This window comes from Stegostoma tigrinum, chromosome 3 (assembly GCF_030684315.1).
Source record: "Stegostoma tigrinum isolate sSteTig4 chromosome 3, sSteTig4.hap1, whole genome shotgun sequence".
Lineage (NCBI taxonomy): Eukaryota > Metazoa > Chordata > Chondrichthyes > Orectolobiformes > Stegostomatidae > Stegostoma > Stegostoma tigrinum.
In genome coordinates this window covers 55,797,357-55,810,816 of record NC_081356.1, presented here as the reverse complement: position 1 = coordinate 55,810,816, position 13,460 = coordinate 55,797,357, and the positions used below count along the sequence as shown (strand labels likewise).

Sequence of the window (13,460 nt, the reverse complement as noted above, 5' to 3'; positions counted from 1 at the left end):
ACTACGGAAAGATGCAGTCAAAGTAAAAAGGACTGAAATCAGACTTGATTTCTGCTGCGTCACATTGTCGCTTCCTCGCCCCCAAACAAGGAAAAAAAAAACCATGCTCCTGCAAATGGTCCTTAAGAGCAATTTTCATTCAGCAGTACTTAGAGTACTCAAAGCCAGACTAAATTCACGCATCAGCAGGAGTAGAGAAAGAAGGAAATTGAAGAGGCCAGGGAAGGGGTGGGGGGGAAATGCAAACAGATAAATAATAGCATTGTAGCTGCAGCAGTCACTCTTTAGTTCAGAATGCAACTTGTCATTGTGGGAAATTAATCAATGCTTTCAAAGGAAGAAAGAAATAGAAATCACAAAGTAATGGCAAAAGCGAGGTTAAAGCAGCTTTGTGCAATATTTTATGACAACGGCTGAATTTATGCCATGTAAAGTAGCAGATAAGAAGTCAATGTATACTGGGCATCAAAATTTCAAATAATGAAAATACATCTGGTCTTGAGACATAGCCTGTAGGTGGTTTCTTTCCACAAATTACTTGATACAGATGCCTTTTAAAATTAAAAGTAAGCATTCTCAGTGCAAAATTAGCCACCATGATCCATCTGCACGTGCTAAGTTGAACAGTGACATCACACATGTTCAATTGCGGAAAATTTCAAGAGTTGGAAATCCATGACGTTAGAACTCATGATTCACGTTCATTCTCCAGGTCAATCTTACACCCTATTGCAAATCTCTGGCATCATCTTTGTCACAAAAGATCTTGAAGTTCTGATTTCAGAATGTGCCTTTCAACATCTCACTACTGACACCATGAAATATTGCCAGTTAACTCTCACCTTGTAACAATAGCTGCATACTATTTAAATTGGTACTAATGGACCGCAACACTCCCGTTATCAATATTGTTGTGCTTAAATACAAACCTTAAAAATAAAGAAGATTCATTGCTAAGCTGCTTGCATTGTCAACATTTTCCTCTGATAATCACATATCATGCAGTCATCTCAAGATAAGCATAGCACTTGATAATCATCCTAGGTTTACTACTAAAAACACGATATTTTGCAATGTGGGTAAATACAAATATCATTTTTGCTCAGCATGTTGTTATGCAATCCTGTACCGATTATGCAATTCTACAGTTGGCACGGACATAAAAACACAGTTCTAATATTCTCAGAAGCAAGACTTAGTTTTGGCCCCAATATCTGCTTTAGGCAAAACTAAAACAAATTCTTTTCTTGTATTTAATATTTTTGTTTACACTGCTCTTCCCAAAAGAGGCTGCAAATTTCAACCAATTAGCTTCAGAAGCAAATAGAAAAGGTTTTCCTTCTGACTGTTATGCTTATCCTCCCATACCATGTGGTGTATTGTATTTATGAATCAAGTATCAACAAATTAGCCTAACATTTATTGCCACAAACCTACATGAATCTACAGCTCAAGATTAAGGGACGGAAGACCTTGAAAACATTCAGCTGAATGTTCCAGCATGGTTTTGTAATACATACAGGAGATTGTGTCATATGAAGTCAATGCAACTATAATCAGCATCAAAATATATATTTAAGCCTAAATTCAAAGGATAAGTTGACCACCAGTTTTAGCTAACAAATGCATATTTAAGGCTCTCACAGTAGGAGTCAATATAATTTTGCATCTCAGAAATATGTTTAGAGTTATAGCAACTGTAACGTATTGAAAACTGCAATGCATGCTTGTGCACTTAAAGCTCCACTGAAAGAGTGTAGGAGAAATGTAAAGAATCCACATTTCAATAGCATGCAAAGTTCGGATTCTGAATGCTTTTTACTGAATCTTACTAAAATAAACTTCCCAAAAGACAAAACGAAAGTGAAAACATGAAACGGTTATCAGTCTTTTGGAAGGTCCTTGTCAACTTTCTGTAGACTGCATTTTAGGTTTGAAATTTAGAAAATACTTTGAAGCATTGGACTGTTGATAGACACACATTGAAACATTCCAGCATAAGATTAGCAACAGCAAGATCAGTCATGTGTAAACACACATTGATCCTGTAAAAGTATCCGTCCAAATCTAAAAAAATTGACTTCTGACTCCACAAAGTTTATTTCAGTAGCAGTGGGATCCCAGATTTTTGATCTCTCACTCTCATTGGCAATGTTTATTTTGACCTATGCCAGATCTTGTGACTTGGGTGTCTCTTCAGAGACATCATTTGTATCTTCATATTGTGAAAGTGCAATGAATGTAAAACTGCAGTTTTACATTCACGGAAAATAAAAGAAAATCCTAGAGAGTGGAAAATTGGAAGACTGAGACAATTAGGCTCAAGCAAAATGACTACAACTCAGCAAAAAAAAACACTATAAACCTTGGGCATACTCAAAATAGGAAATGGTCATCTTCTGCTACATTAAGCGAGAAGCAAATGGTAAATCCGACAACTGGTTATTGCACATAATTGAGGCAACTTAGAGAATCTACAAATGAAATCATTCAAAAGTTTTCACAATGTCTGAAATGAGATCATCATTACCATGTACCTTCAGTGAGTGTGGAATGGCAATGTACTGTCAGGTACAGCACACAAAAGTTACCAGTAAATTAGAATCAGAGTTTACAGTACAGAAACAGATCCTTCAGTCCAACTTGTGCACGCCATCCAAATATCCTAAAAAGATCTAGCCCCATATGCCAGAATTGAGACCATATCCCTCTAAACCTTTCCTATTCACGTACCCGTCCAGATGCTATTTAATGTTGTTATTGGACCCATCTCTACCACCTCCACTGGCAGCTCATTTGATACACTTACCACCCATTGCATGAAAAAGTTGCCACTCAAAAGTTACTTCTGCATCTTTCCCCTCTCACTTTAAGCCTATGCCCCCTTGCTTTAGACTTTGCAACCTGGGAAAAAGACCTTGGCTCTTCACCCTATCCATGCCCCCATGATTTTATAAAGCCATTCCTCAGCCTCCGGTGATAGAGTTAAAAAGCCCCAGCCTATTCAGCATCTCCCTACAGATCAAAACCTTCAATCTCAGCAACATCCTTGTAAATCTTTTCTGAACCCTTTCAAGTTTAACAACATCCTTCCTGTAGCAGGGAGACCAGAGTTGAATGCTGTATTCTAGAAATGGCCTTATCAATGTGTTGTACAGTCAGAGCATGGCATCCCAACTCCTATACTCAATGCTCTGACCAATAAAGGCAATACGTCAAACACCGTCTTCGCCACACTGTCCTACTTGCGATTCCACTTTCAAGGAAAGTATGCATTTGCATCCCTGGATCCCTCAGTTGATTAGTACTCCCTAGGACCCTACCATTAATTGCATTAGTTTTGTCCCAGTTTGCCTTACCAAAATGCAACACCTCACATTTGTCTAAATTAAGCTCCAACTGCTACTCCTTGGCCCATTGACCCATCTGATCGAGGTCTCATTGTACTCAGAGGTAACCTTCTTTAGTGTCAACTATATCACCAGTTTTGGTGTCATCTTGTCAATATCAAGCAAAACTTCCTAAAATGTAAAAGAGGTATGCTTCCCAGGAATTCACTGCTTGGTAGAATATTAAAAAGTCAAACAACCTCAATGCCAAACTTTTATGACCTTCTCAATATGCCTGAACATCCTGCAATACTGACAAAACCTATTTATTGTCACAGACAACTACAGCTGACACCCAGACATGGAAACAAGTACGCGAACTTCAGCAAAAACTCATCCCAAAGCTTGACCAATCTTTTGTTTGGAGTCCCTTAGTAAACGTTAAGGGTCAATGTACAGTGATGTGCTCAAAACACTCATTGACTACTTAGCCCTTCATTAATCAAAATAATATAACGAAAATTCACACAAGAGTTGACATTCATACCTGCTGGGTTAAAATGTTGTTAGACAGCAACTCTACAATCTAAGTGGAATACCTCCAACTACACTCAGGTTTGCACATCCTCAGTGAACATATTTTTCTAAGCTACATTACAAAATTAGTAATCAACAAGCACATGAAGACAACTCAAAGAAACAATCAAGTGAAGGCAAACTCAAGCAAACAAGAAGTTTAGAGCGACCTTAAAGCCAGGAGATAAAGTGCTTGTGAAATTGAATGTCGAGAATCAAACAACCTCAAATGACATCCAAGGATTTGGGATCAGCAGAAAAGAATCACTGCCGTGTACAGTTTGCAAAGACAAAACATGTCATGCTCAAAAGTACTGAAAACATCATTCGTAAACTTTGATAATAAAATGTGAGGCTGGATGAACACAGCAGGCCAAGCAGCATCTCAGGAGCACAAAAGCAGACGTTTCGGGCCTAGACCCTTCATCAGAGAGAAAGGGTCTAGGCCCGAAACGTCAGCTTTTGTGCTCCCGAGATGCTGCTTGGCCTGCTGTGTTCATCCAGCCTCACATTTTATTATCTTGGATTCTCCAGCATCTGCAGTTCCCATTATCTCTCATTCGTAAACTTTGAACTGGATTGTGACATCAACATTTCAGATAAGATAACAAGGTGTAGAGCTGGATGAACACAGCAGGCCAAGCAGCATCATAGGATCAGGAAGGCTGACATTTTGGGCCTAGACCTTTTATTACTTAAATAAGACCACGCCTGATGTTAGACAATATTCTACAATATCGTGTGAGAAAACATCCACCATTCTGAAGTGAATAGGTTGCAAAATGGATTATTTGCTGTTAAAAGACAACTTTTTTCATCATGTTTAATGAATCTGATTACATGGCTATATTAATAGAAAACTTGACAATGTAATGGTGAGGATTAAATGTTCAGTTGTGCTTTAGCTTATTTACACTTCTGAAAGCAGATCATTGAAACACACCATGTCATTCATTTACTGAGAGGTTGAGGGATGTACAGTTCAAAATTATGTTGTGCATTTTGTCCAATTAAAGACTACCATATTCATGTACCAGCAGAGGGAATCTAGAAGAAAAAATAAAAGGAATCTATGTCTTAACACCACAAAGTTCTGATTATTTTAATTTCTTCAAGGAAATTACCCTCAGTTTATTCGTTGGCATATGGATCAAGGCCATGATTCAAGTTATGTAGCCTGAAAACATGCAGCTGTCAAAGACATGACTTCAGAGCACGTATGTATGGCAATCAATGGACAAGTTAGGTCTTTTTGCAAAAGCAAAGTATTGTAATGTTGGTTTCAAGCAAAAAAGTAGTAACATTTTCTTATCAAGTAACTGTACTTTAGCAAGAAGAATTCAATATTAGTGAAAGCCATTGAAAGATTAAATCTAGCCAAGACCAAACGTGTTGCGTGAAGAGAGGCCAGCTACTGGTTTGATTCTGAGAATCATGTCGGAATGGGTCTTCGAAAATTGTATGAATAGTTCAATTGCTACTAAAAAAAGCCATGTACTTAAGTGGGCCAAATCAACTCAAGTCTTGCAGGGATTTCAGGAGATGCTGTGGCTGCTTCATGGATAGAAACAAAATATATATCTAGGATTACAGAAGATGAATAGGATCGCTCAGAATCTATCCGAAGACCCAAAAACAAAAATTACCAATTTCCACTGATTCATCACAGATAATGGCAAAAAACACAAGTACATTTTGCCAAATCAACAACATGAAGGAAATGCCCCCGAATTTTGATACACCCAAACTATGGATTAGAACGGGCTGAAAAGATCTAGTGAGAATTTCTAGAGGACATGAGCAAAAAAGGTTCAGTGGTTCTGCGGACAAGCCATTGGACTTGAAAACTTTGTTTTTCTCTCTCTCCACAAATGCGGAGTTTCTCTGGCACATTATTCTTGTTCTGTTGGTAATGCATTTTGAATATAAGGCCAGGATAACTTTCAAACGTAAAATTATGCCAAAAATGAACTTGACAGCAGTTGGATGGTGACAAAAAAGGTGAAGTTGTGGGTCACCAATATGAAATGAGCATCTGCCAATAATGCAGCTTATTCATGTGGGATATGTCAAGATCCTTTACAATCATTGAGATCAAGGGGTGCCCATGAGGTGGTAACATCAAAATGTAGAACACCAGGATATCTAATGTCTTTAGTTCAATAGTTGGAAAAAGTGTCTCAACAATCTATTCCAGGATCATGTTTACTCAATAGAATAAGTGAATGGTTGACAAAAAATTCATAAAGAATGGAAAAGTGCATGGGACACAGGTTGATTTTTTTTTAAAATGTGGGACTGCCATCAAATTCTGGTATGTTGCTATTAATATACAATAGGTCATCAGATTGATCAAAAATGTAAAATATTCAATTTGATAGTGGAGAGAAAGGTAAATTATTGTGGAGCAAAAGTAACGATACTGAAGCCTCACATCTAGTCAAGAGTGAGGTCCTTATGAAGACTTGAGTCAAAGTGACTCTAAATTCAATTAACTGTTTACTTTAGGATGTCAAAAGATGAGGAATTCAATGGCTTTTAAAATGTTATAATTTAATACAAGGTATTCTTTTATTCTTGTATTCTTTCACAACCCTCATTTCATAAAACACACATTGCAAAGTAACCCCACCTATGCCAACACTGGCAGTTCACATTTCACACTCGACAAAAAGTCAACCCCTTGATTTTTGGGAAGATTGTTCATAGCTTCAAAAAGTTAGATTTCCTGGTTTAGTAACCGGAAGCAAAGGGTAACGGTCAATGGCTAGCCCTGCGAATAGAAAGCTGTTTCAAATTGAGTTCCATAGAGTTCGTCGTAGGGATCCCTGCTGTTTGTTTTATACATTAATGATTTGGACTTGAACATGGGGGGGCACAACTGGGAAATTTGCAGATGACAAAAATTGGCCATGTAGTGGATAGTGTAAAGGATAGCAATAAGCTGCATAATGACACAGACAGGTTGGTGGAGAACACAGAAAAGAGGCAGATTGAGTTCAACTCTGATAAGTACGAGGTAATGTATTTATGGAGGTCAAACAGTAAAGGGGAATACACAGTAAACAGGAATAAACTGATAGCAGTAGACCAAATGAGAGATCTTGACAAGCAAGTGCATAGGTCCTAAAAAGGTAGCAACACTGGCAGACAAGGTTTTAAAGTAGACATATAGAATGTTGTCCTTCATTGGCAATTGTATAGAACTCAAAATAGGGACATAATGATGAGCCTGTATTAGAAAGTGGTAAGGCCACAACAGGTATATTTTGTGCAGTTCTGGTCAACACATTGCGTGAGGGTCATAGTTGCTCTGGAGAGAGAGTGCAGAGATGATTTTCTAGATGATTTTCTAGAACATAGCCAAGCTGGAGAATTGTAGCTACAAGGAAAGACTGGCGAGGTTATGGTTCTTTTCCTTGAAAGAGGGAAAGCTGAGGGGTGATATGATTGAGGTAAACAAAATAATGAGATAAGGTAGAGTAGACAGGAGCAACCTGTTTCCCTAGGCAGAAACTTCAAGAACCAAAAGAATCAGATACTAGCTAAGTGGCAGAAGAGTTAGCGCAAGCAGAGGAATTTTTTTATATAACAAAGTGTGGTGGGTGTCTGAAATTCACTCCCTGAGTTGTTGGTGGAAGCAGATACCTTAAACGCTTTCAAAAAACAAAAAAAATTCCCTACATCTGAAGGTTCTCTTTCTCCCTCCAGTTGGAAATGTTGCATAAATTCTAAAAGGTATTGACAATCCAATACATCCTTAAAGCCCCCCCAACTTAAAAGCAGTTTTTTAAAAAAATCTCAAATTTTCAACTCAGAGTGCAACTCACATCACCAGACTACATTAGATCAAGATTTTCTCAAATATGCAGACATTGATAGCATTTATTTCTCCATGTGGTTTTGAAATATGGTCATGGAGAATCTGAGATCTAAAACAAAATATATAAATCTAGCCTTGCAGAATAATAAGTGCATAGACCATATAATACAAGTACAAACTAACTCAAGTTTGAAGCAACTACATACATTTTATGTCACATTTAAAACAGGAAATGCTGTGGTAAAACTTAGTGGATATTATCAAACCCTACTCCACCCTTCAAAATTACAGACTTTTCAGTGCCAATACTGGAGGAAGGTTCAATTACAGGACAAATAAATTTATGTAAATGTTTCCCAATATAAGCTTAACCCTGAAGATTCATTGGAAACAAAAAGAATCAAATAAGTGACTTTCATCGAATTGTGCCAGTGTCATGACACCTTCCTCCTTCCACCCTTTCTTCAACCCCAATCTAATCATCTGAAAAGGATTATTTGAAGATAACATCAGGCTGTGAATCTCACATGCAATGCCACAGGAGATCATTCAAACGCATCTTTTAAACTCTCTTCAGTTCAGCACTTATATCCGTAGCCAAGCTACCCAACAGGAGCCCCATGGAGCAGGGATGGTGTCCCTGCCTGTAAGCAAGGTGGCTCAGGCTCAGGCTCAAGCCCCATCTGCTCGAGAGGTGTGAGGTAATGTCTTTGAATGGGTTGATTAAGTTTGATCAAGTTCACATTCCTGTACTCCAGTGTTAATACGAGAAACTTGGCTTAACTACGGTCATTCCAGTGTATTTTTTGGACAATTACTGAATAATTCTTGACCAACTTGAAAATTCTATTGGAAAACTCCGACACATTCCCTTTTCTCACTTGTGCACTGACCAAGATGGCTACATTGAAATCTTAGTTCTATGTTTAACATGTTTAAAAACACTTAATCTTTAAAGAAAGGTAAAAATAAATATTTCAGTTTACCTTTATTTTTTTGTTTAATTTGCAGCAGTATCTGTATAACATGGCCATGTTCAGAGGTCCAAAATCTGCATAGAAGCTAGAAAATAAAAGTTATGAAGAAACATGCAAATTTAAATGGAAGATAAATACTGGCTGGTTCATTGACTTTGCCCCACACCATTGTAACTGGTATCACGACTGAATACTTCCCTACACACCCCTAAAAACGTAAAAGGGCTGCTAGGCAGGTTTCGCCAGTTTAATAGAAACTTTTAAACAGCACTGATGAATTAACGTAACAATAATAGATTTTAAGAAATATACATGTGTAATGGGAAATAAAAAGTTTATATTAACTCTTTCGTTTAAAAGCAAAGTTTCGACATATTGACCTAGTTAAATCGTGAAAGTATGTTTAAATTGAATACAACCAACTCCTTAGCCATCAAGGGTTGTTCTGGCACATGTAGGGCGATGCTGCGCAGTCAGTGAAGCACATATGAGTCTTAAAATCAGTGACATTTCAAAAGGCCTTACATGAAATTAAATATCGGGAAAGAAATCTCGAAAATATACTCACTTTTCATACACAAGCTCATCATCAACGCTAAAATAGTGCGTATTCGCTGAGTTTTTGGGTTTATGTCGAAGAATAGCAAAATACAGCCGATCTGAAACACATGCAACAACAGAACAGATAAACACAATCGACCGTACCAGATTAAGAATATACCATTGCCGCACATTTACAAACTGCATGAAGTAGCAAAGCGTCCGTTTTCACCCACACAAACAACCATATCCATGGTTCAGGCGCTTCGCGATAGGCTGCTGCCCAAGTTGGAACCATTTAAAATTTAAAAGCGCCATGCCCTGAAACCACGCAGATTACGGAGGAAGAATCTGATCTTCAATGCAATCTATTTCAAATCAATATCAGTTATATCAATACCTTTTATAAACTCCGCCGCATTTAGCAGCTCCTCTCCGTCCGCCATTCCGCAACTTAGGCAAAAACGAAACAAAGCTGCAGAAACTTTTCAGCACGCACTTTAGCTGAAGAACTGCACCCGGTCCCGGAAAAAAAACAAACGTTGATAACAGACTTAGGGCTCGCCCAAGGTCAACTTTCAGAGCAGTTCCCTCCAGCTGGGAAAACACTCGCAGCTAAGACTACTACAGCATTCACGGGACCGCAAACATTGCAGAAAAGTGGTGCCAATGCTTGAATACTTATCGCATCACCACCGAGGGTCCAAAAGTCAAAGTGGCCCTCTCTTGTCTGTAGCCTGTCACTCTCAGAGCCAAGCGTCCGCATTCCCCAGTCATTGGCCAGCCTTGTTTGATTGACACGCGCTCCAGCCCAGTTCCCGAATACGAACCCGCCTATTGGAATGAGGACCTGATGGTTGTCAGTGGAAACTACACGTCGTCACCAATTAACCCCGCCCCAGCACTCAGTATTGAGCATCTCAGAGCTTCGCGTCTGAGGGCAGTGGCGCTGCTGCAGCTTATTGTATGACCCACGAGCTTTTCCTCTGCGCAGGGAAAACAAGGCAGTCCAGAGAATTAGGCCGGGCAGCGGTATGTTTTTATTTGACATGCTGAGGTTGTAACGCGCAACATCAGAGTCTGGAACTGGAGTCCCTGTCAGCATTAATGGTTAGGTGGTTGAAGGAAATAAAACAGACTGGTTACAGCGCAAAAGTTTGTCCCTTGGAGACGGAAACAGGAGAAAAGAGCATAGGGAATGAGGAAGTGGAGGAGATATTGAACGCGTATGGTGTCTTCAAGGTGAAAAACAATATGTAGATCTTCCATGCAGAAAAAGAGGAGTCATCAGATTTGGGTTCATTTCGATTTAAAAAACAAGATGCAGAAGTCACCTGATGAAGATTTATAAAATTATGAAGGAATTTGATCGTATACACAGATATTGTCACTTTTGGGAGCCACCAGACTCAAAAAAATCAGAGTCAGTGGTGAATTCAAGTCGTTTTCGCCCAAAGAATGGTTAGGAAGTGGAATTTGCTACTTCAAATAGTGGTTGAGGTGATTACTATAGATACCATTATGGACAAGTTAGGTAAAGACATGATGTAGGCCAGAATCGAACAATGCCAATTGTCGATTGCTGAAAAATGACATATTTTGTCACATACTCAGAGTCATACAGCACAGAAACAGACCCTTTGGTCCAACCAGTCCATGCTGAACATAATTCTCAACCAAACTAGTCCCACCAGCCTGCTCCTTGCCCATATTCCTCCAAACCTTTCTGTTTCGTGTACTTATCCAAATGTGTTTTAAATGCTGTAATTGTACCCACATTCACCACTTCCTCAGGAAGTTCATTCCATACTTGAACCACTCTCTATGTAATACAAATTAAATAAAATAGAAGTAGATCTTCAGTAAAATAATTTCTGTTGTCTCATTTTCCTTTGTTATCCCCATGTGACTTTTGCTCATTATGCTACTTCTTAAAGTCAAAGAAACGCAGGGATGTTGCGATTTAAAGAGTCACTGGACTCAAAATATTACCTCTGCTTTCTTTCCACAGATGCTGCCAGACATGCTGTGTGTTGCAGTTTTTCTCCATTTAAATAATACTTCCGTTCTCCCTTCCAAAATGAACATTTTATATTTTCACTTATTATACTACATTTGCCAAATTTTGCCCAATTACATAAACTGTCAATAGCTTTGAATAGAAGCTGGACAGGCTTAGATTGTCAGATTGTCTTCTGTAGAGCTGAGGAAGTAGTGGGGAGACTTTACTGATGTGTATAGACTTGAGGGGCAAGGACAGGGTGGATAGGAGCCAGCTGTTCTGCTTAGATCAATAACAAGGAGGAATTATGTTTTAAGGTGAGGGGCCGGAGGGTGAGAGGGTATTTGTGGAAAATGGAAATATGGAATGCATTGCCTGAGAGAGTAATACAGACAGGAAACCTCACAGCCTTTAAAAGGAATACCTGGATGAGTACTTGAAAATGTCATAAGATTCATGGCTATGGACCAAGAGGTGGAGAGTAGAATTAGAGTGGATAGGTGATTTTTTTTTGTCAGTACAGATCTGATGGACCAAAGGACCATCTGTACTGCATGACTCAAAAACTAATGAAAATCAAATTGCTGCTGCAATGATATATACTAACAACAGCCATGTGTTTAGGAAATTCAAGATAAAAATGCATGAAATAATCAATTGTAGAAACTGCATGCACAAAGCAAGCTTTACAGTACTCTGTGCATCTTCACCAGAATGCTACAAGAAAGATATGAAACACTGGGATGAACTCATTAGCATAATTTATGGGCAGCAATGTCCTAGTGGCATTATTGCTAGACTTTTAAACCAGAGGTCCAGGTAAGATCCTGAGGAAGAACCAAAAGAACTGCGGATGCTGTAAATCAGGAACAAAAACAAAGTTGCTGGAAAAGCTCAGCAGGTGTGGCAACATATGGGGAGGAGAAAAAAAAAGAGTTAACATTTCGGGTTCAGTGACCCTTACTCAGAACTTCTTCTAAGGAAGAAAAATGCCATCCTTATCTGGTCTGGCCTACATGTGACTCCACACCCACAGCAATGTGGCTGACTGTTAATTACATACTGAGAAATTAGGGATGGGTAATAAATGCTGGCCCAGCCAATGATGCCCTCATCCTGTGAATGAATAAAAGAAATGAGTCAGGAAGTTATACTGATCTGGAAGGATTGAACTAACTCCTCTTTTTTTCTACGCAAGGTTGAGAGGTGACTTGATAGAAATGCATTTAAGAATAAAGGCTTGCAACAAATAGCATATTATGTATTTAGAGAGAAATTGGTTAACACAGGAAAGGAAAAAAAAATTGTTTTAAAGAATGATAATTGGTTGGAAATTCACATGGAGCAGAAATGCCAAAATGCAATGTGATGTGTTAAAGGCATTGTGTCACTGTAGATTCGACATAATTCTAGTAAAATATTCAATTGGTAAAAATACATGAAACTTATCGTGTAGATGATCTCCAAATTGTTGTGAACAGATGACTGTACGTGTAATGAATGTCTTACATTTAGAATAGATGATTCACTACTTTCTAACCCTTGTACAAAAAGCACTGGAAGGCCAGATTTACTTCTTGTTTTCATCACATCAATATCCATGACACACAGACATTCCTCAATACTCTGCTAATTTTTGGTGTCTGCCCATCAGCGTAATTTGCAAAAAGACCAATTCAAGTGGAAAACCAACATTTATACTGCAAGAGTGGAAAGTACTAAACAGTTAACAAATGGACTGATTGTCTGAGGTAACAAAGTGTGGAGCTGGATGAACACAGCAGGCCAAGTAGCATCTTACAAGCACAAAAGCTGACGTTTCGAGCCTAGCCCCTTCATCAGAAAAGGGTCTAGGCCCGAAACATCAGCTTTTGTGCTCCTAAGATGCTGCTTGGCCTGCTGTGTTCATCTAGCTACACACTTTGTTATCTCGGATTCTGCAGCATCTGCAGTTCCCGTTATTTCTGATTGAGGTCTTGGCATGGAGAATGCACCCTTGAGTGCTGATTTACAGTTAACCACTAGCAATACCATTTGTTTTAGATGAATAGTGGGTATAACCTCACAAGAATCATGCAAATTATCCAAATAGCTTGCTTATCTATGATTTAAGTACCATGTAAAACTAAGTACAAGTCTTGAATCTTGTACTGCCAGCTTGGTTGAAGAGACAAAAGAATCTTTTCAACCAAACATGTAATTAGGACCTGCTA

The 13,460-nt window shown here is 38.6% G+C and overlaps 1 protein-coding gene across 6 annotated transcripts in view; it reads right to left on the bottom strand.

The window, feature by feature from the left end:
- The window catches only part of LOC125451001 (dual specificity protein phosphatase CDC14C-like), a 109,737-nt gene that overhangs the window by 75,027 nt on the left and 21,250 nt on the right, over nt 1-13,460 (bottom strand). For 5 of the 6 annotated variants that reach the window (XR_007247193.2, XM_048527599.2, XM_048527597.2 and 2 more), the window contains exons 2-3: nt 9,274-9,364; nt 8,715-8,790 (exon numbers count right to left, since the gene is read on the bottom strand). Coding sequence is in view for 5 of the 6 variants with exons in the window: in XM_048527599.2 (XP_048383556.2) it covers nt 8,715-8,790; nt 9,274-9,364 (167 nt within the window). In the remaining variant the exon portion in view is untranslated. Of the gene's footprint in view, nt 1-8,714; nt 8,791-9,273; nt 9,365-9,645; nt 9,980-13,460 lie in introns of those variants that run through there. The other variant, XM_048527598.2, reaches the window with a different exon arrangement.